General features: G+C 37.3%; 1 protein-coding gene across 5 annotated transcripts in view; it reads right to left on the reverse strand.

Moving 5' to 3' along the window:
- Positions 1–4,214: 4,214 nt before the first annotated feature.
- Positions 4,215–26,491, reverse strand: part of SATB1 (SATB homeobox 1) — a 97,009-nt gene continuing 74,732 nt past the window's right edge. For 3 of the 5 annotated variants that reach the window (XM_058553712.1, XM_058553703.1, XM_058553720.1), the window contains exons 10-12: positions 8,305–8,508; positions 7,628–7,723; positions 4,215–5,962 (exon numbers count right to left, since the gene is read on the reverse strand). In XM_058553712.1, coding sequence (XP_058409695.1) covers positions 5,462–5,962; positions 7,628–7,723; positions 8,305–8,508 — 801 coding nt within the window. In that variant the 3' untranslated portion in view covers positions 4,215–5,461. Of the gene's footprint in view, positions 5,966–7,627; positions 7,724–8,304; positions 8,509–26,491 lie in introns of all 5 variants that reach the window. The other 2 variants (XM_058553737.1, XM_058553728.1) reach the window with 2 other exon arrangements.

The raw sequence follows: 26,491 nt of genomic DNA on the forward strand, positions 1-26,491 counted from the left end.
AATGAGTTTCACAAAGTATTTCATTAATGGAAAAATGTTACAATTGTTGAACTGGGTGGTGAATCCTTGGGGGTTCATTATACTGTTCCCTTCGTATTTGTGTGTATTTGAACATTTCTATAGTAAAGTGTTCATTTAAAAAAACATATTTGGTATATATGGATCCTACACCAGGATGGCAGAGCTTCGGAGTTAATATTGCGTGGTGAAACATTTCATACACTTGATTTCAATAACTTAGTGATGGACTTTTTCATATTAGCAAAATATTTATATTGCTGAAAATTTTGAATTGCAATTATTTTTTCTTCTACATTTGAAAAAGCTTTTATTAAGGAGAAAATAGAGATTGAAACTTGTAGATAGAAGACTTGGGTTTGAGATCAATGTGGCCACTTAACAGCTGAACAAATCAGTTATTCCGAGTCTCCTCGCCCTCGTCTTTGAAGTGGGAATTCCAGAGTCTGCCTTAGGTACCTCATAGTGGAATGCAGATATGCTCATGGCACTGCCTCGTAAAATGAAGCATTCTACAAATGTTGCTATTATGGTTTTAAGCATATTTGAGGGTGATGTTAGGTAGGGGGCCTCTCTGGTAAAACAAATATTTGAAAACTAAAATTGGAAACAAAGGTGGAGTAGGTTAAACCTGTCCCTACATTAAGATACTGTTGGACAGGTTTGTGCTCTGGACCAATGCTCATTTTACATCACATTGCCCCAGACTCAATGAATTAATGGACACAATTAAATATCTGAACCTTCTCAACACACTCATCGAACAGGTACTGCTGGTTCTTTTGTGAGTGGAAAATCAGAACAGCACATGGAACATCATTTCTTTTTGGGGGTGTAACGGCAGGAATTAGAGACTGTCACTGTAATGAAAACTTATTTGAATACCATAAAAAGCAAATATTCAATAACAGTAAAAAAATTAACTAACAGTAAAGAAATAATGTTCAGCATTTGACTTGGTGCAAAATATGTCACTTTAAAGTTTCTTTGCGTGCACTTTGCAAGGCAACAAGTATAACGTACTGTTCTACTGCATTCCCTCAGCAGCCACCTCATCAACCAATATCATAGAGAACAGAGCCCAAGTCATGTGCTTTTGATCACAGTAGGGATATTAACAGTTGAAAATAGCTGACGAAGAAAGTGACTTAATACACAACATTGATATAAGGCAAGAATCCATAATGGAATTGTTGTAGACTTATTTTGATAAAATTAAATTTGGAAATAAAATACATATGATCTACATAAGTAGAGTAACATAAGAAAGGCTTAAAAATGTTGCTCATCTTTTAAACATTAATTCCAAACTATTTTTATTTAACATTTGGTATTGTTAAACAGGTATAGTATTCTGGACATACACCTTCCACCACATTTCTTTGATAAGGGTACTTCATATTTTATCAAAAATGTGTATGTTAATAGATTGTAGTTTAGCCTTTGTCAAAAGACATGCAAGTATTTAGTATTTACATCAGAAGGACTGCCTCAGAAGAAACACTGAATTCATAATCTGCCCCCTTAAAAAGTCAAAAATATTTATTTGTAAGGTAGACTATTGCGTTGATATCTTCTGATATTTTAGATGTGATTAATACTTTTGGACCTCCATTGGTTTCCACACTATCATGCAAATTTCTGGCTTGCTTTAACACAACAGTCCTGGTTTCTATAGGCTATATAATAGGGCACATACACTTTAATTGCTCTTTTTGAAAATATCACCAGAAAGTTCAGAGTACCTCATTTATTGATAATATCATGACAATCAAGGACCTTAATATCAGCCGATGATAACACCAGGGAATAGGACAAAATTTAAAGATGGAATGTATGGGATTGTCATTTTTACTCATCTCAAACCATTTGAAAATGTTTTCTACTCAACCTATATATTTTAGATAAGCACAGTTAGATATAGATATCACTACTTGGGGAAAAAACACTTCTTTTAAGCTCAGAATTCCTTAGAACTAAATGTTACTCGATACAATTTTTATACATAATATGTACAGACTTTGTAGCCAAGTGCCACACAACTAGGGCACACATATTAGTTACCTTGGTCTTCAAAGGTTATGTGTCAACTCTGCATATTATGTGCCAAGGAGCTACTATCAACATTATTTTTTGCATAATGTGCAAGTATTATATGGCCACAGAGTGTAATACAAATTAGTGGCAAAGTGCTGAGGAAAGGAATCCATGACAGATTCAGATGCACAAGGTTGATATTACCCGTAAACTACCTGACTCCGCTAAGGTCTTAACAGCACAAAGTGCTATGTCATGCCCAACTTTTAAAAGTCTCTGAAACACTTGGACACAATGAAGCTTGTTCAAGCAATTTTACCATAGCCACTAGCAATAAAACTAGTATGAGCGATAAACGACGTCGTGGAAGATCACTCAGACAAATCTTTTCAAAATGTGCCATCTTCTCTGAAAACAATTTTGCTCACTCCATCATAACCGTCATTGTTTACTGACATGTGCTTTTGTATGTTTTGGTTTAAAATATCATATTAGCAAAATTATGCTGCTTAAGTTAAAGGGTTTAAGTGAGAATTTCATTAGTATTGTTATGTTGATTTCTTACATACACCCATCAATTCATTGAGAATGTTATGTCAAAAGTTAGGTTATTGGGAATGGGAAAATCTTATTTGCAACCCAATTTCTCTTTCCAAAAAAATTATTAAATTTTATACCTGACACCTTAAGTGTTAGTCTGGTTAAGAAAAACACTCTACTCTGCTCTAGCTTTTTCCCTTAAACTCAGGGAAAAGAAAAAGGAAGACAGGGTTTAAAAAAAAATTTTATGACATACTAGTTTCTATTTTCTTTATTTTTTAATACATGAAATCTAATTTCTATTTCACTAATTCAAATTCCTTTTGCGCAAGTGATTTTCTGAACTCAAGCGAGCTAGACTGTTTAAAACTTATTTTCTCATTTAAAGAGTTGAAAACTTATTCAAAACAATTTTAAGTTTGCAGCAAATCAGCTGCCTTCAGAGTAGTGCAGCTGTGCTTCAAAAGTAAATAGTACTTTTAAAGCTGAATTGAGAGTTTTCAGTGACCCCACTTTAGTTTAAGTAAAAATTCAAGAGCAAAGCAGCCCAGTTGCTTACGAATGATCTTATCAGGGCCTGGGGAAATGATAGGCAGCAAGAGAACGGGTGATTTCAGAACCAACTACCAAGGAACCCATACACCCCCACTAACATCCAGGAAACCTTAAAAGAGGAAGCAGGGGCCGGCCCCGTGGCATAGCGGTTGAGTGCGCCCACTCTGCTGCTGGAGGCCAGGGCCCGGATCCCCGGCGCGCACCGACGCACCGCTCGTCAGGCCATGCTGTGGCGGCATCCCACGTCAAGTGTAGATGGGCACGGATGTTAGCCCAGGGCCAGTCTTCCTCAGCAAAAAAAAAAAGAGGAGCATGGGCATGGATGTTAGCTCAGGGCTGATCTTCCTCATAAAAAGAAAAAAAAAAGAGGAAGGAAAAGATAAAGTGAATATAAAGAAAACAATAACCAAAAACTGCAACATTGGCCTCAATTGTTTCTATGACCATTAGGCACACCTCATTTTGTATCTTGGAGCTTACTGAGTTTCATGTTGCAAGAATTTTGAAGATTGTGTTTAAATTCCAGGTGTGTTATTCTTATTTTCTTCATGTAGTTTATAGCTATGACACACACAATCAAATGATCTCAGAGTTATTAACTCATATTCCATTTATAGCTTAAAAAAATACATTGCTTACTAAGGAGTTTTTATACAGAAGGTCCATTTTTTCCCTATTTATGTTACTATTAATGGCCCTTAAAAGTATTTATACATTAGCTTAAAAAAAGTGTTGCCATAATTGAAGTTTGTGAATTAAATGCAGATGAATCCATTCTAAGCACAAAACTGCTAGAGACTGGATTTATGTTTTTGTTGGCGAGTCTTCTGACCACCCCGCTGTCTTTGTTTATTAAGCAAAATGTTAACCAAAAACAGCTTATCGTCTTCATTGTCAAACTTAAAAAATGAGCATGTGTTTGTGATTTAAATTTACACTGTTTCAAGCGACTTTTCAATTGCTCTTTTTAAAATCAGTAAAATATCAAGAAAGTCTGAACATGCACCTAACTGAGAGGGCCATCTTTGACTCTTTAAAGTTACTTCACATAAGCAGACAAACCCTACCATGTCATACCATACAAACAATTTTAATTGTGTAGTTACAGTCAATAACCACTCCTAATCAGAACATTTCTGCATAAAGAAAATTGTGATACACTTATAAAAACAGCCAGCTGTAACAAAATAGCTGGTGTTTTCATAGCCATAAACTCATAAAAAAGAAATACACCTTTATACAGAAATTTTATACAGATGTAGCTTTAAAATTGATTGTAAACCAAAGGAAGACACATTGCAAACATCAATTATTTTCACATTAATTGCATAATTTTCTAAGGTGATCTATTAGTTTTATTTACCTAAGCTTATTTGCATGATAGTAAAAATTGCATACAACAATAAGAGTGAAGCTTATAGTATGAATTGCTTGGATAACATAGAGCACTTTTTATAGGCAACTGTGTAAAGCACATTTTCTCTATTTAAAACTTTTAAGACACTTTGTTTTACTGCCCATCAAAATACATTTATAAATAGAAAAGAATCAGTATGGTAACAAGAGAAGCAATATTACATTTAACGGAAACTTCCAAAAAATTAATTACAACATGATGCTGCAGGATCTGCAAATAAATAATGAGGACTAAATTGTGTTTCACATTTTCTTTTCATTTTTTAAAAAATCATGTAACAATGAGAATGAAAAAAATTACAGTGAACTTTTATTTCCAAAATAAAAACAAATTTGAATTACGGCAGTGCCATATAATACAAGGCATTTGTTGGCATATGTCATCTTTAAACTGCATTCCACAGTCTATAGTTCTTTTGTAACATACAATAGAGTAACAAACTCTTTTTTTTTTTTCTTTTTTTAAAATAAGGGGCGAGTTTCCAAAGATCAGTGTGGAGTGTTACAGAAATAATTAAAGGAAGGAAATAATAACCACAGAAGTTATAATGCTTGTTTGAGGCTCCAGAATAATAATAATTAAAAAAAAAAAAAAGAAATCACTGGTATCATGCTTATGGGGAACACACTTTGGTGTGTCCTGTGAACACAAACTTTAACTTTTAATACCAAACAATCCTCGATGCTTCACCTGGGGCTGCCAAGCAGTTTGTAAAACAGAGTAAAACGTTTAGTGCAGTCTGCATTATCCTTTCTCAACTTTCCTGTTTGTGCAAGTTTCTGAAGATTCATTGGCCAAACAATGAACAACAAAGGTGTTCTGAGAGGATACAAGGTGGACTTATTTTGTTAGTAAATACCAGTGGCACTGTTGAATGAAAATAATACTTCGATCTCAGTCTTTCAAGTCAGCGTTAATGTCTGTGTTTCCTTCCACTGAGAGCTCTTCTTCTAGTTTCACCGAGAAAAGGGTGTTAGCATTTTTATCCTGGACACTCTCTTCCAAATCCTTAAGCAACTCCTCTTCTTTGTATTCGGCCACATCCACCTCTAGACCGGAGTTGTCCTTCAGTTTGCCGTGGTGCTTGAGATAGTACCGCTGGTTCTGAAAGAACTTGATGATGGTGTACTTGGGCAGGTCAAGCTGGGCGGACAGAGTCTGGATGGCCTCTTCGTCCGGGTACAGGCCTACGTCTTGGATGAAACTCTGCAGGATGCCCAGGGCCTCCACGGAGATTTTCGTTCGCGGCCGGGTCTTCTGCCGGGTCTCGTCCTCCGCCTCGGCCGGCGAGGCCACGGTGGGCTGCCGTGGGGGGAGCCGGGGCGCGGCCGGCTGCGGCGCCTGCGGCTGCGGGGGAGGCGGCGCCGGCTGCGGCTGCGGCTGCGGCTGCGGCTGCTGCTGGAAAGGGACAAGCAGACGATCAGGGCTCTGCGTTCCCCGGCTGCGCAGAAAGCCGTCTAGCATTAGCAAACGTGTGGTCCTGAATCCCACATAGAGCTTCTCTGATGAGGGCAAAGATTCAGGACGAAAAGGCAGGCCAGCTAAAAGGCCTACAGCATTAGGAAAAAAATCAAAATGATAAGAACCAGGGAGGGAGGGATGAATTGGACTTTGGGGGGCTACTGGGCTTCCTCATCAGAGGTCAGTGGAGCCTCCCTGCCCTTGACTCAGTCTGGCTCCCGGAAGCGAAAACTCAGAGCTCCGAAAACGTGAGCCATCCGCTTCACCAGAAAGATACAAATCAAAGGCGAAGACAGCAAAGCAAATGATGATGTAAATAATTAACAAAGATTTAAAATGAATACTGAGAAGTCACGATTTCAAAGGCATTTTAGAGAGGTGAGCTGCAGAGCCATGGGGAGAGAAATGTATGCTGTGCCGCATTTCATGGGACGGCAAAAGCATGGAGCAAGAAGCAGCAAGTCTGATTTAAATTCCAAATAAAATGGATAAGCATCTGCTATTCTCCAGCATCCTCCCTCACGAGTCCAAAGGATTTCCGAGATTCTCACGTTTGTGAATTTTCTACCAGACAGTTCCAATTTAATACACACACAATTTCTTACCAAATTGCACCAGGCTGACACTGCAAGTTTTTTTTCTTACCGAAAAATAAAGGTTCCATCCACCACCAAAACGGCTAGCGAATTGTTTTGTCTATAGTCAATTCAGATGTGATTAGGATTTAAATTTAGTGTATACGGACACGTTTTCCATAATTAGTGTCTGTACATGTGCTGTAATTTCCATACACAATTATACATAACAAATGTGTGACACATGTACATAACTGTACACTCTCTATCCATAAGTCTTATCAGCAAAGCAAATCAACCTGAGTAAGCAGCAAAATATTAGAACATTCATACTGTGCCTAAGCATTTCCTTTTATCCCCCTAAGAAGCAATTTTATTAAAAACAATTTACATTTTCAAACAAGTACTTTTTTTTATTACTTAACATATATCTTTCTCTTTTTTACTGTTTTTGCTAAACAGTAAGTTTTTCAGGCTTTCACGATTATTTCAGTGCTTGATACCCTAAGGGATTCTCTTTTTCAATTTATCTTTAATTCATACTCAAGGATTTTTTTTCCTAGTGCATATTATTGTTTTTAGCTAGATAGATACATGTATTTTTCACCAATACCAAGAAATAATGCAGGTGATTCAACAAAGATAGTAGAATTTGAGGACTCTGGAAGGCAATGGCATTTTTCCTTAAAAGGGAAAGCTAAAAGCAGCCCCTTAGATTTACCAGAAATAAGTCATACAGTTCAAGTTCAACACACTTCCTAAGCAATCAAGGCCACAAGAGCACCAACACGCTACCTGATCCCAGAGCTGTCTGATCTAGATGCTTCGGGGAGTTCCCTCAGTGGATGAATGGAGACAAGCTCCGAGACATGACAAGCTAAGCTCATGGCTGAATTTGCTGGCACAGCGGTCTCTGGCTACCACCATGGCTAGTCTGTCCTTTGAGTCTGAAAATCCTGACCAAGGGAGCAGGTATTGATGCCACCCCCTCTCTTGCTGGCATAGGTAACTTGTGCCCGCTCACCTGAGGAGCAGCACCGAGCCACGGTGCAGGGGTCAGCAGGCCTGGTAAGAAAACGCCTCTAGACTCTCCTTTCCCAAGGGTGGTGGGAGAGGGGCTCTAAAGGAAAGACAAACAGACATGACTCACCCCTCACCTGCGTTCTGTGAGGGTGCAGGGAGACAGCTACAAGGTGAAGGAAGGGCCAAGGAGTCAGAAGCACGATTCCAATTAGGTTTCCCTCCCCTCCCCTCGTTGGACACAATCCGAGGTATAAAATTGTAATTCTACAAACTTCCTCTTCAGAAACTGCAGTAATTCCTTTCCTCGGAGGCACAATTGGTCTTAATTAAAAAAAGAGGTGGTTTTTTTTAAATTCTGATTTTTAAAAAACAAAAAAATTTTAAGCTCTCACAAAACAACCCAATTCTAACAAAGACACACTTGCCAAACAAGAAGTGTAAAAGGGGGTTCTTGCCACTTTGGGGGTGGGGAGATGAGGGGAGAGGAACACAACACACATGTTGGAAAAAGTGTGTTAATTTTCCGTTTATCCCCCTGAGCAAGATGGCAGTGTATTGTTATCTCTTGCTAAGAAGCCTGTGTTTAGACTGGCAGGGAGAAGAGAAACGCTCATTTCCCCGCTAAGTTTAGAGCTCTGTTTACTTAGTGCTATACTGAATTGGCCAAGGTAAACCAACCTGAATCTGCTCTGCTGGAACGTGGATGATGTGGGGCGGCCTGTCGCCATGGTGATGCACCGCGTTGCTCTCCTGTTCATAAATGGCATCACGTTCTGGCTGAGGAAGACTGAGGAACCTTCGGATCATGGAGAGGTTCTCCCACAGAGTCCTGTTTTCTGGAGAAGGATCTTCTTTCCAGCGTAGCAGCTCACACAACCACCCCTTAGAGACAAGGGAATAAGGAGGTTAGTTCACGCCTCTGGGGGCTGACCAGTTCCATCAGGAGCTTAAAAAGGAAAGACTCTGTGAAGTTAACTTTTTTCATATGGTCAGAACACTCCAATCTGCTTAAAAAATTTTTTTTTAAAAACCTGTTAAAAGAGAATAGCTGTGGCTGTCGAGGAGGCAGGCTCTGTTTCTAATAAATGTTCAGATTTGCATCTTAAAGGGGAGTCATATTTTTCAGACTCCAAGGGCAAGGCAGATTTACCACGGGCTCTATAATACGTGAAACAGGAGAAGAGAAAAGTCGAGTGTGCTTCCAGTCTTGCCTAACTTTCTTGTCTGAGGAGTGGCCATCTGAGGTCCTGAAGGTATTTAAGAAGAGATAGGACAGATTTTTAGAATACATTTTTTTTTCTTAAAGGATTCCCCTAAGTTTATAATTTTTAGAGTGTGTGTATTAGAGAGAAAGGATGCAATTGTGTGAGCAAGAATGTTGTTCCATGTAAGGCATAATGATTAGAATGGGCATTAGAAGAATTCTCCAAGAAAGAACTTTCCAAAAGGACACTCGGGGTCCTGTTTTTCTGCCTGCTGCAGTGTACATATATGATTTGTCAGAAAAGAATTTTAATAGGTTTCCTGAGCTAAGAGAGAAGGAAATGTCCAATGAATACCAAAGCCTGAACTTCTCTGATGCCTTCCAAGGCCCAGTTTTCATCCTCAGATTATGTATCAAGAACTCAGTGGGCCAACAGAGTACATTGTCTAACATTTTCTAATCACCATCTCAGACCTCCGCCATCTTGGCGGCCACGATGGACAATAAGCAATGGGGTGGAAAGGAAAAGGAGGGTGACCCAGCCAGACCCCCTTCACCAGCCAAGGCAACCACCCCCAGCTGCTGTACTGCTTGCTAACAGCTCACAGCCACATTCTTCTCTGGAGAAATGTCTTGGGGCCATCTCACCTGGAGATGCCCAGACAGTCACTCCACTTCCTCACTGATTCCCTCACCCTGGGGCGGCCAGTGATTGGCTGACCCAGTGGGACAAAGTCTCTGTCCACTTGCCCCAAAGTGACAACTCACTCTACCCTGCAATGTACTATCTAGAGATGGCCCTCCCCATTCTTCCTGGTCCCTCTCCCCATCAGTGCAGACTTTACCTGGACCCTTCCTCTTCTCTATCCTCCCTCACTCCTTCCAGGTCCCTCACCAAATCACAAGCACCTGATTCCCCATCTTAGGCTCTGCTTTAGGGAATGAGACCTAAGACAAAGGGGTTTCTTGGAAATTCCAAGTAAATTAGTTGGATGGTAATGGAAAGAGTACAGTTCCTTTATTATCCGATTTTTAGAACTAGCCAAGGAGAATTATTTGTTTGTTTGTTCTATGTTACCTTTGGGGTGAGACCAGAGAATGGTATGACTTTCCTTCCCTTCTTCTCAAACTGAACCACTGGAGAGAAAATTCTCCTTCAAACTGCACTCTACAGTGGGGAAAATCAAGGCCCATTCTCCCCAAAATGGCCCATTTGAGATATTTTATAAGAAAAGATGGAGAACTGATACATTAGCTTCCAAAGGCCCATCTCTAACCAGCCAAGGGTGACTGCTGCTAAACCTCAGGACGTCTACTAATTTTTCTAAGAGAGCTTTGATTCTCTACTCAACAGGTCTTTTAATTAAACATGTACGTGGGGATGGTCATGCAATTATGCACTCATTTGATGGCACTAAATGTATAATACAAGGCTAAGAGAGTACGCAGTAAACTGAAAATTTGTCTGAAAGAATATTAGCTAAATAAAACATAAGAATAATTGTGCTTACAGTATCACTGAACATGCTTCTCTTCTAACCATGGCAATTCTATGTTCATTTCCAGAATAATATGATATGCCATATTTCAGCTCTATTTATATGAGTATAATATTAACTACAAAACTGTATTTCAGTATTTGAAATATTTGAGACCCACTTGCATATGCTGCCCTGGAGATGTTTATTTAGCTCTTACCGGCAAATATTTGCTATCTGGATTAAGCCACGAAAATATTTTATATTTTCCTACATCTAAGCTATTTCTTTACACTTTACCTCTAAGTAAAGATGCTGTGCAGGTTTTAGATATATATCTTCCTGTAGCTTATTAACTATGGTTAAGATTACTTTCTCCCTCTCCCTTGTCTCCATTCTTCAGCTATGGCAATCGACTGGTCCCCGTGCTTAAATACAGCAAATCACTACAATTTTATTTACCTTTCAAGAAATGTTAGAAGGTTCATAAAGAATAGGAAAGATTTTTTTTTTTTACTTAGCTAGTATTATACTATTGCAATAAGTGCTAGACACTGAGCATCTAAGAATTTTTTTTTTAAGAAATAAACGCTTGTGACTAAAAATTGCTAAAAGTTAAATTAAGAATGATTCATGTAAGAAAAGCTTCTTGGAGAGAGCTGAAAAACTCCAATAATTTTTCAAACCCTTCAGAAACTTTTTAAAGTAATGCAGAGATCAGTTAGAACTTGGATATATGTGAAAAAACATGTGGATCACAGATGTTCTTTGGAAAAGAAAATCATTAGTTCTTTTAAAATGGCTAATAATGATAGCTAATTCCTAAACAATCACACTCATGCTGGTTTAACAAATATTTCAGAAAAAGAGCCCTGACTCATTCAACAAATATTTTGCTCATATTGTCACTTCTGTGTCTCGGTACTTACGAGACGGATCCTTATTTTTATTAATTGCCCATGACTAACATAACATTTCCAGTAGTTTGCTATTAACCTCTGCCCTTAAATAATACTTCTAATTCCTTATCTAAAAATAATTTGATGAATTATAAGTTTGGAGCATGTCTCTGCTAGTCTTTCAAGAGACACGATGATTTTAAGAGACTGAAATCAGATGCTTCTTCGAAAAATATTTAACAGTACAGCTGGGAACTGTTAGTTCTCTCACGGTATTCCAAAAAATAAAAAGGAGGGGAGTGCTTTTCTGCATATGCATATCTCTTAAAAAATAATGGAAAATAGATATTTTGACACGCTAGTTCTTTGTCAGCAGAGAAATAAATTGGCTCATCCCCAATTTACACTCGCAAAAATAAGATTAATTTATTCTAATACTATTTAAATACCATGGAATATTCTGACTACCTCAAATCCTATTGATTGAAACTCGATGAATGATGACAGTAACCTGATCTATGTTTTGCAGAAAGTGACTGAAAAAACCAAATGCTTTCTACTTCCCCGATACCTTTTTCTAGGTCACTTTTCCATAAGTGATACCGTTGGAGCAAATGAACTTGGGAAGACAATGAACATGTGAGAATGTTTGTAATATTTGACAAATAAAAATAATGATTCCCCTAAGTACTGTATTGGTTTTTAAATGATAAATGTATAGATTTCTCTGGTAGAGGACAGACGAGGAATGAAATGCAGCACTTGGTTGCAAAATGTAAACAATTACATTTTTAAGAGAGGTCTCTGGGACTCAAAATATTGTCAGACCACAGGCGGGAGTAGAGAACTACTCTCAAAATTAAATTAGATCACAACTGTTCTGAACAGTAGAAAAGGCAGGAGACTAACAGGCTTAAAATAATGAGACCGATCCCTTCTCAGAAAACTAAAATGGTACAAGGAACAACCTAACCTTTAAATGTAGTAAATTTGCCAAGCAACATTACACTGCATATAAAGAGGGCAAAATATAAACAGTAGCCACATGTAAATAAATTAGTAAAACTTTCAGGATGTTACTACTTTTCAAACTGACAAAGTTTAATTTGACACCTTCTGTTCTAAACCCTTTGTTTCTATTCAAAATCACGCCTTGAGCTGCTGCTATCAATCACAGCACTCCCCCTATTACTTAAAAAAACTGGCATGGACCCTGAATAAGCTGAAAATGCCATGCAGATGAATTCTGAGATAATATGTTCAAACCTGTTATATACAACACAAATCCTGTCAAGTTATGTATTGTAAACCTACATTTATTGAGAACTAAACGTCTTAAATCCATCTGCCACAAAGGAAATACTGTTATGTACTTTATAGTAACCAAGAACCATCTGCAAATGTCTTGCTCCCAGTAAGCAAGAAAATGGTGCAAAAGATGCTAAACCTAAGACCACATGAAATAAATAACATTCTTTTGACTGGTTTTGGTTAGGTATCTACTAAAGAAATATAAGATTGGGGGGGGCGGGTGGGAAGGAAAAGGGAAAATGCAGAATGACTGCCAAACCAGTCCTGAAAAAAGCAAAACAAACTCAATGACAACACAATGGCAATTTATTATAGTTCATGAAACACATGACTATATGCTCATTTTAAAGGAAAAATTAGCAGTTCTAAACTCAATATTCTAATGATGTGCTTTACTGACAGAATCTTGTTGTACCACATTTAAATAAAAATCCTGGCACCTTCATGTCTCAGCTGCTAATTTCCAACCAAACTCAATCTCTGATTTGCACTCCACTCTTTTTAGAACAGTTAATTCAAGTCAAGTCACTCCTAACACTTTAACGGATAAGGGGTATGCAACGATTTTAATCGAGTCAAGAAAGCAACCTCCTTTCTCGAACGAACTTAGTGTACTATACAGTCTCACACACATAAAAAGAGAGCTCTTACAGGGCCTGGTCTGTGACAAAGCTGAGAGTAACACAACCAGTTTTCCAGTGGAAAATAGACTTTAGTATTCTCTGAGAAAAAAAGTCATTTACTACAATATACAGATAGGTATATATTATCATCTGTACATATACATTTTAAACCCAAGAGCTAGAAAAAGAGAAAGAAAATGACAAATAATTCTTGCTGCAACTAAGAAGGAAAAACACATTTTAAAAAACAGAATGGTAATTTGCTTTTCTAAAAAGCAAAACATTTTATAGTCTGTATGTATTCCCCCTCACCCTCATCTTTTATATGTTATTTGCAGGAGTATTTTGTTCCAATCTCTGGGGCATATAGTATAATAATATATGATATTAAAAGAAATGAATCTAAATAGGGAGGTATTTGATACAAACATTTTAGTGGAAAGCATGAATTACATCTTAGCAAGTAGTAGGAACAAGGATTAAGTACATAATCCATTAAATAGTACTTCTAACACAAAAAATTCAGTATTGTAGACTAAACTACACCAGGCATTTTGAATGAGTACATTTTCAACTCAACAACAACTAACTATAAAGCTAGCAATTTATCATTCAGCAAATAATTTTCTACTTTTAAAAGAATCTGTAAGTGTTACTTATGCTAATGAAGACAGTTTTTAATCTGTCCACAAACATGCTAATAGAGGGCAATTTTTTTTTTTTATTTACAAAGCTGTCGGCACTCAAGGGTAATTTCATATCAACGTTCTATAAGCTGGGGGGGAAATGGGTTCTAATTGTCAGAGCTCCCAAATCTTTCACCTTTAGCATAAAGGTTTAAAGATATCACTAACGATGCAAAGTCATTAATGATGTTTTAAACCACCCCTTTACCATTCCAGAAGGGTTCCATTTTTATACTTTTTATGTTTTATAAACTCTGCCTCTAATATAGTATTAAAACGTACCACTTCTTTGGGGGGCCCTAATGCAGAGACACACAAGGCCTGATGGAGGTTCAACCCCACTTCTAGGTGAGAGGCCTGGATGCTTCACACGCCAACTTCTAACCTTTCTTCAAGAACAATCATAACACTTTGAACAGTGAGAAACAAAGCAGTGGCAAAGCAATACTGAAAGCATTTTAAATTATTTACTAGGTTAAAAGGGTGAAATGATACTTTAAATACATCAAATTTCATCGTCTAGGCCATTTTTTGGTGGCAAAGTGGTATTGATCTTTCCAAATGCTTAAAATTAACTATTTTCCAGAAGGTCATTATTTGATTAAAGGCATTAAAGTTGAGGGCAAGAAGTGATGCACTGTTTCTTCTTCCCCATTCAAATCATCATATAATTTAATAAAAACCATCCCATCATGTCCTGTAATAAAAACACTTATCTTAAGATATTGTTCTTTACCTAACATATTAACCTTTAAATGTTATGAAGTTCTTTAGAAGAAAAACCTTTGCTAAAGCAGATTATTCTATAACATAATGAGAGGCCTCCACCATTAACATTAATAAAGATACATGTTTTCTATGGAATTAGTAGGAAATATATTAATCTTTCTCCCCAGTTTAATAACATCTACCTTGTGTATAGTGAAGAGAATCTCAGCAGGCTCTGTGAGTAACTTTTCCTGCTAAGTTAACATTGGTCTTACTAAAGAAAACATGAGAAATAAATTTGAACAGAGACATACCAGTAAGTGCATTTTCCATTCTAAAAGTAGCACATTACATCCACTTTATTCAAAGATGGGTTTTAAAAAGAAACATATTTAAATGGAAGATGTGTGTGTGTATCTCCAAATATATTTATTTTCAAAGTGTGGTTTCTGATATTTGTATTTGCTGAAAAGAAAAAAAATCATGATATTCTTTTAAATTATTACTATTTTTAACTTCTAAACTGTTACTGTTTTAAACTCTCTCCCGACTCTACAGTTTATTTAAGGGACTCAATATCTTAGCCAAAAATCTGTGGGTTTCCATATTGTGGTAATAATAGGACATAAAATGGCTATCCATAAATTTCTCACTTGGGTCAAGTTTCACCACTTTGCCTTTAAGAAGTTAAACACATCTAGCAGAGTTTCTGGAGGTTTGTTATTAGCAAAAAGAAATGTTTATACAATCTAGGGGAAAGCTCCCATTAAAATTTAGTAAATTTTGGAGGAATATTCAGAATAATTAGTAAATAATCTTTATTTTTCAATTTTGCTTAAAATTTAATCACGCAAAAAAATGAAAATCATTTGTTTTCTATGGTTTTTATGTTCTTTTCTACCTTCTCAAAGCCACTGACTTTAGGGCATATGGAAATATGGTGTTTTTTCTCTTGCTACAGATTGTTTGGTCCATAATAAGATTATCAGACGGCAATCTGGCCAGAGTAGATAAAAATGGTTCTCACTTAAAAAGGTTGTCAGGCAAGTTTTACAGAATATTTTCAGAAGGGAGAATCTGAGAAGGGCAAAAAGGAGGAATGAAGATAAAACTATGAAATTCTAGACAACATATTAAACTAGCTAGCAAAAATTTAATGTCTTGATTTGATTGAAATAGAGAATTCTCAAAAAAAAGCCTTAATTTTATTTTTAAAACATTAGATCTGGAAGATATCTAATTTAAAAGTTTAATTTTTTCATATACTTCAGAACCTGCTTTCAGGATAGTTTCTTCAAAGCTTAAACGAAACAATAAAAATCTGGCTTATATGTCTGATACTTGAATATGGTCTCTGAAGAAGAATTTTATTTTTTTTTCTTAAATCTAAGATGTATTTTTGACATTACATAGATTTCAGTGACATTGATTTGGCTCCTGTTTAACATTTATACACTCTGTCTTAAAATCTCACTTAAGTTTTTATTCTCTCCTCATTCTTCATAGCTAGTGTTATTAAAAAACAGAAAACTCACTATTCCCAAGGTTCATGCTATAATACTTTCATCAATTTTAGCCTCTGCTTCTATCATAAAGAATCGTCTGCTCCTGTCCATTCTGCCTACCACTGACTTGTCAGCACTGGGGCACCTCTTCCTTGAATTATGCTCTTAGGCACCAACATTCTTTTTAATTACCTCCAAAGGACAATTATTCTGATTTCTGAACAAAAAAACTTTTAAGTAATCGTTCCTCTTTCTTTCTTAGGGGAAAAAGTACACCAATGATGATACGAGCTTTGAGGAAGAATGAGAGAACAAGTGTTATCATGTACAGTTGCAATTCCTACAAAAAGCAAATAAATTGGATGTCTAATTTAGCCTATGGAACTTCCTGATAGGGAAACATACAAGTTTAATTAAGCCTTCTTGAATCTCCTTATCGACCTTTGAGATGCCCTTAGAAAAGGGATGCCAGGATGAAAATCATTGCTCTGGTCTTCCGCTTTCCAACTACCCAAAGTCATCCTACTGCTCAAAATGACCTTGAAAGGCTTCCTAATACAGAGAAAAAGTTCACACTCCCTAGAGCTGCCCTGAAGGTTCCTCCCAAGCACACTCGTGTCCTAATTCACTGGACTATTCATTAGCTGTTGCCCAACACTTCCCCACATCCTGTTCTCCATTCCTCATATTGTTCTAACAGGAGAGCCTTTTCTCCTTTTTTTCTGTCCACCCAAATACTAATTCTCTTTCATGGCATTCTCAAGCACTTCAGTATACCAATAAAAAGTTATATCCTGTATAGGCATTTATATATGTGAACTTCAGCAAATTACCCTTCTGGGCCTCAGATCCTCTTCTACAAAGTGCAGATAACAATGATATTAATCTCACAGGATTGTGGCTGATACATATGAAATAGAATACATTCAGCCCAGTGCCTGGTCCATGATAACTATAAAAGGGTCTGATGAACTTAACTGAAAGCACTTGCCTTAAATGGCTCACAGTATATTTGGGAAGACTGGCATTGAAAAATAACTATAGTGGGGCTGGCCCCGTGGTGTAGTGGTTAAGTTGGGCACGTTCCACTTCAGCAGCCCTGGCACTCGGGTTCGGATCCCGGGTGTGGACTTACACCACTTGTCAGCCATGTTGAGGCAGCGACCCACATATAAAATAGAGGAAGACTGGTGCAGATGTTAGCTCAAGGCGAATCTTCCTCAGCAAAAAAAAAAAAGAAAAAAGAAAAAAAGAAAAAGAAAAAAAAAACCCTCTTAGTACAAGGCAGTTATGTGATAAAGGTCAATGATGGGCAGCCATCAAGTGGGATCCAACTGGAGGGGAAGAAGAGATGGGTTGGGGCATCAAGGAAGTCTTTACTGACGAAGAATGAGATGAAGAATGGTATTGGCTTGGCTTTGAAGAATGGACAATATTTAAAGTGGGGAGAATAATGAAAAAAAGTGAGATGAATTAGCAATATGCTAGGAAAAATAGGTAGACTAATTGCTTTCAAATTGAATATAGCCTCTTTCGTTCGATATAGCTCTTTACCATACTTTCTTGAGAATACAATTTAATTACTGTGACCTCATCTCCTCCTCTATATACTGTTCTTCTAAGATCTACTTGTTAGGGCAGGCCGGGTTTTAATTTGAATTCCTATTCTACTACTTACTAGCTCTGTAACCCTGGTCAAGTTACTCAAGTTCTCTAGACCTCAATTTTCTCCTCTATAAAATGGGGGTAATTTTACCACTATTCATAGAGTTGTGAGAATTAAGTGAGATAATTCATGCAAGGGGCTTGGCACACAGTAACAGTATGAAGAATGTCAGCTATTATTATTTTTATTATTGTTGTCATTATCATAAAGATAATTCAAAGTAATTTGAATATCTAGGAGTTAATAAAAATAATTCAGTTACCATATCCCAACCTGAACCCAGTATCTTTCCTCTCACAAACTAGGTTCTCCTCCTCTGTAGTTCAACTCAATTAACAGCACCATCCCCCACCCAGTCACCTGGGCTGAAAGGCTATTATTTGAAGTATAAACTGGTATAATTTTTCTGAAGGGCAATGTGGAAATGTTGAATATAGAAATGACTAGCAATCGCCTTTAAAACACAAATGCCTTTTTTGATCCAAGAATTCTACTTCTGAGAATTTATCCTAAGAAAATGATAATTAAAGATGTATGTAAATATTTAACTATAATAATGTTCACATTAGCATTATTTGTGATAGCAAAAATTGAATATAACTTAAATATACCTCAATAGGGAATTAAAAGGTATGTACAGCATACAAATGAATGTAAGACATATATATGCATATACACACATATGCACGTATCTCTAGTTAATTGGGATTATGGGTGTTTTTCATGTTCTTCCTTATGCTTGCATTTTTTGACTTTTCTATAGTGGCTATGTATTGTTTTTTCTTTTTTATTAAAAAAACATAGCAAATAGCTTCAATTAAAAATCTTCTTTTTCTTGTCTGTTTCCTTCCGAAACGAACAATCATGAACTCCTGTCAAGTCTACCCCTTCAGAACATCTCTTAATTTGTTCCTTCCTTTTCATTCCTACTCCTCTGGTTCAGGCCCTCAGCATTTCTTCCATGAATAAATGCTGATGGGTTTCTTTATTCCAGACCACCCTCATCTCTGCTATCTGAATTACATTTATCATAAACAAAAGTCATCACAAATTGCCCTTTGAGTGGTACTTTCCTTCACTGAGGGGCCTGGAGACACCCTGAGGCTCACACTTCAATGAATGAGTGTAAAAATGTAGCTCGATTCCCTGTAACACACTGAAGTGCTAGTAAGTTGGGGGGATAAAGAAAGATATAAAAATGGCACAATATGGGCAATTTAGTTAGTGGCAAGGAACTGTATACACTTCTGTAATTCCTGAGGGCATCCTGTATTGTAGTCAAGTCCAACAACTTACATTCATCATGATGCTGTTGCATTTCAAAGAAATAAGATTCAAATTGAGCTCAGCTTGCTAAGTTTAAGGAGGCAGGAAAGCACTATTAAAGGCTTCTGTCGAAGAACATACATTAGATAGTTTAAAGAAGAAGCTTAACGGGAAACTTAACTTTTTTCAAACCCCTCAACCCAAATAAATATGTGCTCTCATACTGTAATGCTATAAAAAAAATTTTATCATGTTTTGTCCTAAAGTCACTATTAAAATTTTACAGTATTTATTTTCCTATTCAAAATTATGAAGATCACTAAGAAAAAATGTTGTTGAATATCCATATATGCCATGTACAAAAAAAAACTATAAAAATATGAACTTACAAAATGACTAATTCTTAGGTGACAATTTACCTAACATAGCGGTTGGTTTGCTTATGAAAATAATTTACTACTAGGTTATTTTAAACAAATATTTCTGCCATTGCATTTTTAATTGATTTATATAAAACTTTTCAATGATGCAGATATCTCCTAAAATGAGTTATACTCCCCATTATGCATATTTAGGGGCTGGGAATTAAAAATTTAAATCTTCCCTCTGTGATATTCTAGGAGAGAGAACAAAGAATTTTTAAAACCAGGGGAAGGCAATTTGGGATTGTAAAAGTTATGGGACTCATATCCTAAGAGGAACAATCAAGTGGGCAGGGTCATTACAAGCTCCCAAGTTGTTTATGATTTTGCTGATAAAGTAACACCCATTTTGTGGCCAAAACCACATCATTTTATCCATTATGCAAACCTACTAATCAGAAGTTGGCTGAATGGAGGGACACAAATATTGTGATTCACAAGGAGGCATTAAAAAAAAGCATAAATATTTCTAGAAGCATCGTGTGGCTCCCAGTGACAATGGCCGGGTTATAATTTTACTGGTAAAAGGAGACAAGGGAGGTTGGGGCTCTCTGCACAGGCCATCTCAGTTATTCGTCTCAACCACTGATCTCCTTTTATCCCCGGGGAAAGCCAGCTCAGAAAGGGCTCAGGGGGAGACGGACAGGAGCGGAGTCTGACTCTACTCTGTCTTTTGGAGCACAGGGACCCCACTCCTCCCACCCCGACTCTCTTAGGGAGAGGCTGGCTTTTGTGAGGAGCAAAACTGTGAGCAAATGAAATTTGCTTCTGAATCATTCCATCCTTTCACAAATAATTACTAAGCACCATCTACATGCCACCTACCGGGCGGCTAAGAGGAGATGTGGGGACAGATACGATGAGGAACCATTTCTCTCAGCACTTATTGTCCAGTGAGGTAACAACAGCTTAAACTTCAGGTTAAGTTGATATTAAAGATGTAGTTCAACTACAAAAAATTCAATGGCAAAACAGCAAAAAAAATTCCAGTCTAAGGGAAGGCACTCTCACGAAGTCCTGCACTCTATGTGGGCATCAGAATGTTGGAGACAAGGCTTCCCGGAGGCTTTTGCTGTTGCTTTAAATGTTATTGCAATGATCATAACCCCTGCTTACATGCTCTGAGAGTGAAGGGGACTTGAAAAATAAGCATACTACAAAGTAATAAACAAATAACAAACAAATGTTTCCCAGGTAAATTCAAGAATTCTTCAGCTAATGTGTTAAAAATATAATCTTTTTCCCTACAATTTATCTAATCATTGATCTCATCTCTTTTGGGCCATGGACGCTTCTGGTGAAGCCCATGGATTATGTCTTTTCAGAACAACGTTCTTATGTGCCTGAAATAAAATACATAAGATTACAAAAAAAAAACAATTATACTGAAATACAGTTATCAAAAATTTGTGATATAGTAGTATACGTGCTTCTTTATTAACACACTAAATAACAAGATCTAGCAACAGATCTAATAACTACTGTAATTTTATAGTGATGAGCAAAAATAATATTTTGACATATCTACTATAACAATGTGATATAAAAACGTTTGTGATTTTTATTGGTGACAAATTCATAGGTATTGCTAATACTGTGATTTGTTGTCAATACTAATAATTGAATAAAATGTCAAATTTCAGTAAGATGTTAGTGAAAATAAAGATTTTTTGTTTGCTTTCCAAGTTCATGGACCCTTTGGGGAAAGGTGGGCCATAGGTTAAGAACTGAATAGGGTGCCTCCCCCCATGTATGTGTGTGTATACATACATATGTACACCAAATATATATATCTCTCTCAAACATTTTCCCAGAACTGTCTTATATAAGATCCTAGTAGATTAGAAAACTTTCGTAGTTATGGATTCATGAAACAGATTTCCTTATCATGTTATTTTTGCCACTAAAAGGCCATGCCTCTTAGAGATGGGCTGGAGGAAAACCATTAATCACTAGTACAATGGTTCCCAGACTGTGTCCTGAGGAGTCCAGGTCTCCATCGGGGTCTTTCAGCAGTGCCTTGGCTGTGTATGCGTAGGGTGGGGTGTTGATGAGAAGCTTCCCCTACCAATTCTGAAGTCAATCAAAATGGGGAAAGACTTTTATCTGATTTATGTATTTCAGTGCTGGATGAGATTTCATTCATAAAACAATAGTTTCACAGCTCAAAATTTTTGCTTGCTTGACACTAGCACATATATACTTCACTTTTTTCCTGGTCCTGTTACAAGCTCAGAAAATGGGTTTACAACCTCTGAATAAAGCATCCATAGTTTACTTTAGTTAACTTCATACCATCCAAGTAACTATAAAGCTAAACAAGATTAGCAGAGTATCCTTTGAGAAATGTCTATTTGCCAGGGGAGGAACACTAACAAGCTTTTCCAAAGACACCTGGGTTTCCCAAATACAAGGAGCTGAGGTAACAGGGCAGAGAGAGATGGAAGCAGGGAGAGGAATGCAACAGTGGAATGGGCATGCTATGTGTGTGTGTGTGAGGCGGGGGGTGGGGGTATGTGGTGGGGGGAGTGTGGGGGGGGGTGGGGGGGGTGGTCAAGGAGAGCAGTGCAAATACCAGGAAACCAGCAGTAATCAAATAATGGTCCTTGCTCTCATCACCACTTTTCAAAGAGCAGATGGTTATGAAGTTATGTGCCTGTAAGACTTGAGGACAGGGCAGAAGGAAGTTGGTCAACTAGAAGATTAAAGAAAGTGAGTAGGAAAGATGGTAAAGGGAAGTGGGGGGATAGGTAGAAAATAACTGAGCACACAACCATCTCATCACTTTATATTATATGTAGCTCAATGATAAACTTATCCAGAAATACAAACATAACTTTCTGTCTAGAAATTAAGCTTGATGGATAAGGCTTTAGTCCTTATGGTTATCCAGGGTCCAAGTTATTGAGTCTCTTTAATCAAAATAGTAAAATAAAATCATTATCCATTAGGCTATTACCCTTCCCCCAATCTCCAAACACACAAGCAAAAATTAATTGCAAGCCAGGAAGAAAGGCGGCAATTTAGACAGTAACAGCTTGGCATGGACTGAGCTGGGTTTCCTAATAACATTTGTCTGTTTGTGAATGTATGTTTTATTTACAGCCTTCACTTCCTGGACCTTATTGAAAGTAATTTATTTTTACCTAATCTGCATTTCATTTAAACCACCAAATACTCCATCAATGAACCGACTAAGTAGCACCTACAACAAGCAGCACTCATGTTGGTACCATAAGTAAAATGGGTAAACATTCAAAGGAGACATTTGGGGATGGGCACTCCTCAGCAGCTATTAAACGCTAGATACCAATTTATGAATTTGCAGATACGGCCTTCAAGATATTCCCTCAAATCAGCTGACATTCCCTGCCTCCTTTTCCTTGTTGACTCTGTATTTCATTAACCTCTTCCAGACCCGCAATTTCTCAGGGACGGAGTATATTTTTTCCTCTTTAATATGCTATCCTTTCCAGAAGAACTTATATGAATTAAAAAAAAAAAAAAATGAGAAGTTAAAGGTAGACTTTCAGGCATAGTTAAAAAACCAAAAAAGACATGTTTTAGGAAGAAACTCTTTAGCAACCTTCATGTCACACCATGTGGCAACCACTACGCCACCACATATTAAGCCTATTTCCTAACTGAACTGAGCTCATCTCACCTCTCTACTGTACTGACTCTGGCAGGTCCCTGAACATGAGAGGGAGATCTTCCAGTTTTTCACTAACAGGTCTCAGATGAGATTATATCAATCTTGAGCTCATCTCACGCTCTATAACGTGGAATTCATGCACTGGATTCCAAACAATCAATTCTCCTCACCCTATACCACTCACAAATAATCTTTTTTGGCTACAGACTCCAAAATAGCACTCTTCCCCCCCAAATCTAAGCCCTTCCATTATTCAAAACCTTACCCCCTCTGACTCATTCCTAGACTAACACACCTCTCACAGTACATTCAACAAAATAGTATTCTCTTTCACACTTGTGCACCTGTTTCAGCAACAAACTCACAGAACCTGAAACTGTAAGAGGCAGCAGACATAATCTGACCCAACCTATTTGACCTTCCTGAAGGGGAAGTTCAAGCCTGAGAGGTAAAGCAACTTGTCTGGGGCTACACGACATGGTGGCAGTGGAATCGGGACCTCCACTCTGTGCAGTCCTCAACGCTTTCCCCGAAAGACGAAGTTTATGTACATGTTGTTATATAAACCACCTGTGAGTTTGCAAATTAGCCCTATTTCCATCTGACATAGATAATCAGGACTCATGCCCTCCCATTCTTTTCAGCTTGGAATAAGCTGAGCTTATTCCACTACACTGTAAATGATCTTGATGACTTCAACAATGATGATGAAAAATGCAGACAGTGGTTCCAAAAGAAAAGAGCAAAGAACCAATTCTCCTCGTACATTTTCATGAGGATCTGAGAGCAACCACAGAGTGGCTGAGGAAGGTGGACCGAGTTGGGGCAGCATCAAGTTTGTCAACTACATTTCTACTGAATCTTCAACTGTGACCTGCTAACAGACACATGGAAACTGTCCTTTCGTTAGACAGGGTCCTAGCAGGGACCATACAGAAATTTATAATATTTTTTTTGAACAATGGGATTCTTGTAGTCTAATTAAATTTAATGGAAAGACATGCTCTTCTCTTATACTCAAAATATTGAATATTCTCCAACTCCATACCTACTGCAGCATCCTCAAACAGCAACTGTATTTTGCCCTCCACCTTTCTCATTTCTTGGACTCATCCCCATACGACTATGCTATGTATATTAAACCTCTTCTTGGGAATCCTAAAATACAAGTGACTGTAGCAGCGGTGGGTTGATTTCACTGATTTAGCAAGGGGTGCCTTCACCTCTGCGTTAAGAAGGATTCTGAGGTGCTATCTGTACTCAACAGGAAATACTGTTGTGACAAATTGGTGATGTGGAGACCGAATCAAATTCTCCACAATAACTGCTTCTTGTAAAACGACTATAAAAGTAGATTAAGACTGTGTGAACAAACTGACCTAATGATTTGGTGTTAACCATGTGAACTGCTTAGCAGCTGAGATGGAAGAAGGGTTCTAACTAAAAGGCAGATAGTTTTTTTTCCCTCTAAAGTGATATTCAGGCCAGAAGACAGTATGAATAGACAGAAAAATGTTAGATTTCAAAGTTGGAAGAAGTTATGGAGCAAACACAAAACACACAGAAAATAGCCAGGGTAAGAGAGAAGAAAGCTCCAGTGAAAAATTGGGAAGTAAAGATTTTTTTTTTTAATGTGAAAAAATAACTAAGGAAGAGGGAAAATGGATAAAGTAAGAGAATAAAAAGAAAAATCCACTATTCTATGGGAAATTCTATTCTCTCTTATCAGTTAGGTAATAGGGATTGCCATAGAATCCTAGGAAGCAAAAAGTGAGGTTCATAACTGAAGTAGTAAAACAAAAATAAAGATAAAAAGAAAGAGTGTATTTTATTTGGCATTAAAAGACATTTAGCTAGGCTATATCTATGTTTTCAATGTTCTCTAAAGTGGATTGTTCTGAATTTCTCTAGAGGCGTGATTCTAAATCACCACTGATCCTGTTTCTTCCTCTCTTAATTTTAGTTTTCCACCAGCTTATTTGCCTTCTTATGGCTCCAATACTTTAATTTTTTTATGGCTGGATTCTTCTGAGACTGGTGATAACTTTGGTCTTCTATGGTTACCTATTGTGCCCGCACTTTCTGCCAGGTTTTCTCCAATATTTCTATAGAAACAGAGTTCACTGGTTTTCAACTCTATCTTTCAAAATGATTCTGCAAATCGGCAAACATCTCTATGAAATAAATTTTCTGATTGGGTCCATTTTTGTTTTTGGATTGTCTGGGATATGATCATAAAGCCTAAACTAACAACTTTTCATTTAAAAAAATAAGGGAAACTGTCCTTTTAAAAAGTGCCTATGCACAACCGTAGAAATTCTTTCAGAATTTGTGTTCGAATAAAATGTTTAACACTGAAAAACATAAAAAGGCATAGACCAAATGGACAGTATATCTCCCATCAAAAAAAAAAAACAAAAAACCTTACAGAAATAAATGGAAAGCCCAATGGGGAATACAATCTTTTTCCCTTCTGAGTTTTGGTGAAAGTGGAATAATGGGATTTGAGGAAGGTTTTGATAAAATAACCTGGAAAAAAACTAGGCAACTTCTACATTTTTCTAGACACTTAAATAAAAATAAAATTCAGTGAAAAGAAATTAAGTACATCTTCAACACACACACATACATACCCCAACTCTTAAAAAAAAAAAAAAAAAGGGCCTGAAATTTTAGTTACACCACATGTGGTTTTCATTTGTGAAAAATGAACAAGCTGTTTGTGGTTAAACTGTCTAATCGCCTGTTATCAATCTAGCACTGCATTCAAGATTTACAGGATACATCAGCTTCTGTGCCACATTAGCTGTAAAGGGGGGTGGGGAGGAAAAAGGAGGAGGAGAGAGTTTATCCTGAGGAATAATATTTCCAATGCAGCCACACTCACACTACATCTGGTTGTGCTGGTAGCGGCAGTTAAATTGAAATATTTCACAGCGTGTGTCAGAAACATGCAGAATGGTAATTATGACAGATCTGATTAAGCCGGAGTGCCACAAGCTCCCTGGCCAGCGCCGGTTGTGCAGGTGTGACCTTGTGCGTGCCTGCGTGTGTAAATAAAATTAATTACAAGCGAGAGGGTGAAGGCTTCAGTGACATCACAAAGCGGAGAAACTCCCAAGGGGGAGACCTAATGGAATATTTTCCCTCAGTCTAATAATACAGTTCATATTGACTTGAGGTAATTAGTGGGATCATTAAAGCAGTTTTCCCGGCGTATTTGGCTGCCTGATCAGATTAGTGAAAATGTTCTTCAGAACAAGCCCTGTGTGGTCTGCCAGAGAGGAGGAAATAAAAAGCAACAAAGCATATTTTGGAATGATAAGCAGCACTGGACTTTTACTCCAGCAAAAAAATCTCTACTTCTCTCTGGAGCCTACAGATCTGACTGTCCTGTCCATTTTAATTCTTCCATTCAACTTGTATATTCCTATATACATTC

This window comes from Diceros bicornis, chromosome 2 (genome assembly GCF_020826845.1).
Source record: "Diceros bicornis minor isolate mBicDic1 chromosome 2, mDicBic1.mat.cur, whole genome shotgun sequence".
Lineage (NCBI taxonomy): Eukaryota > Metazoa > Chordata > Mammalia > Perissodactyla > Rhinocerotidae > Diceros > Diceros bicornis.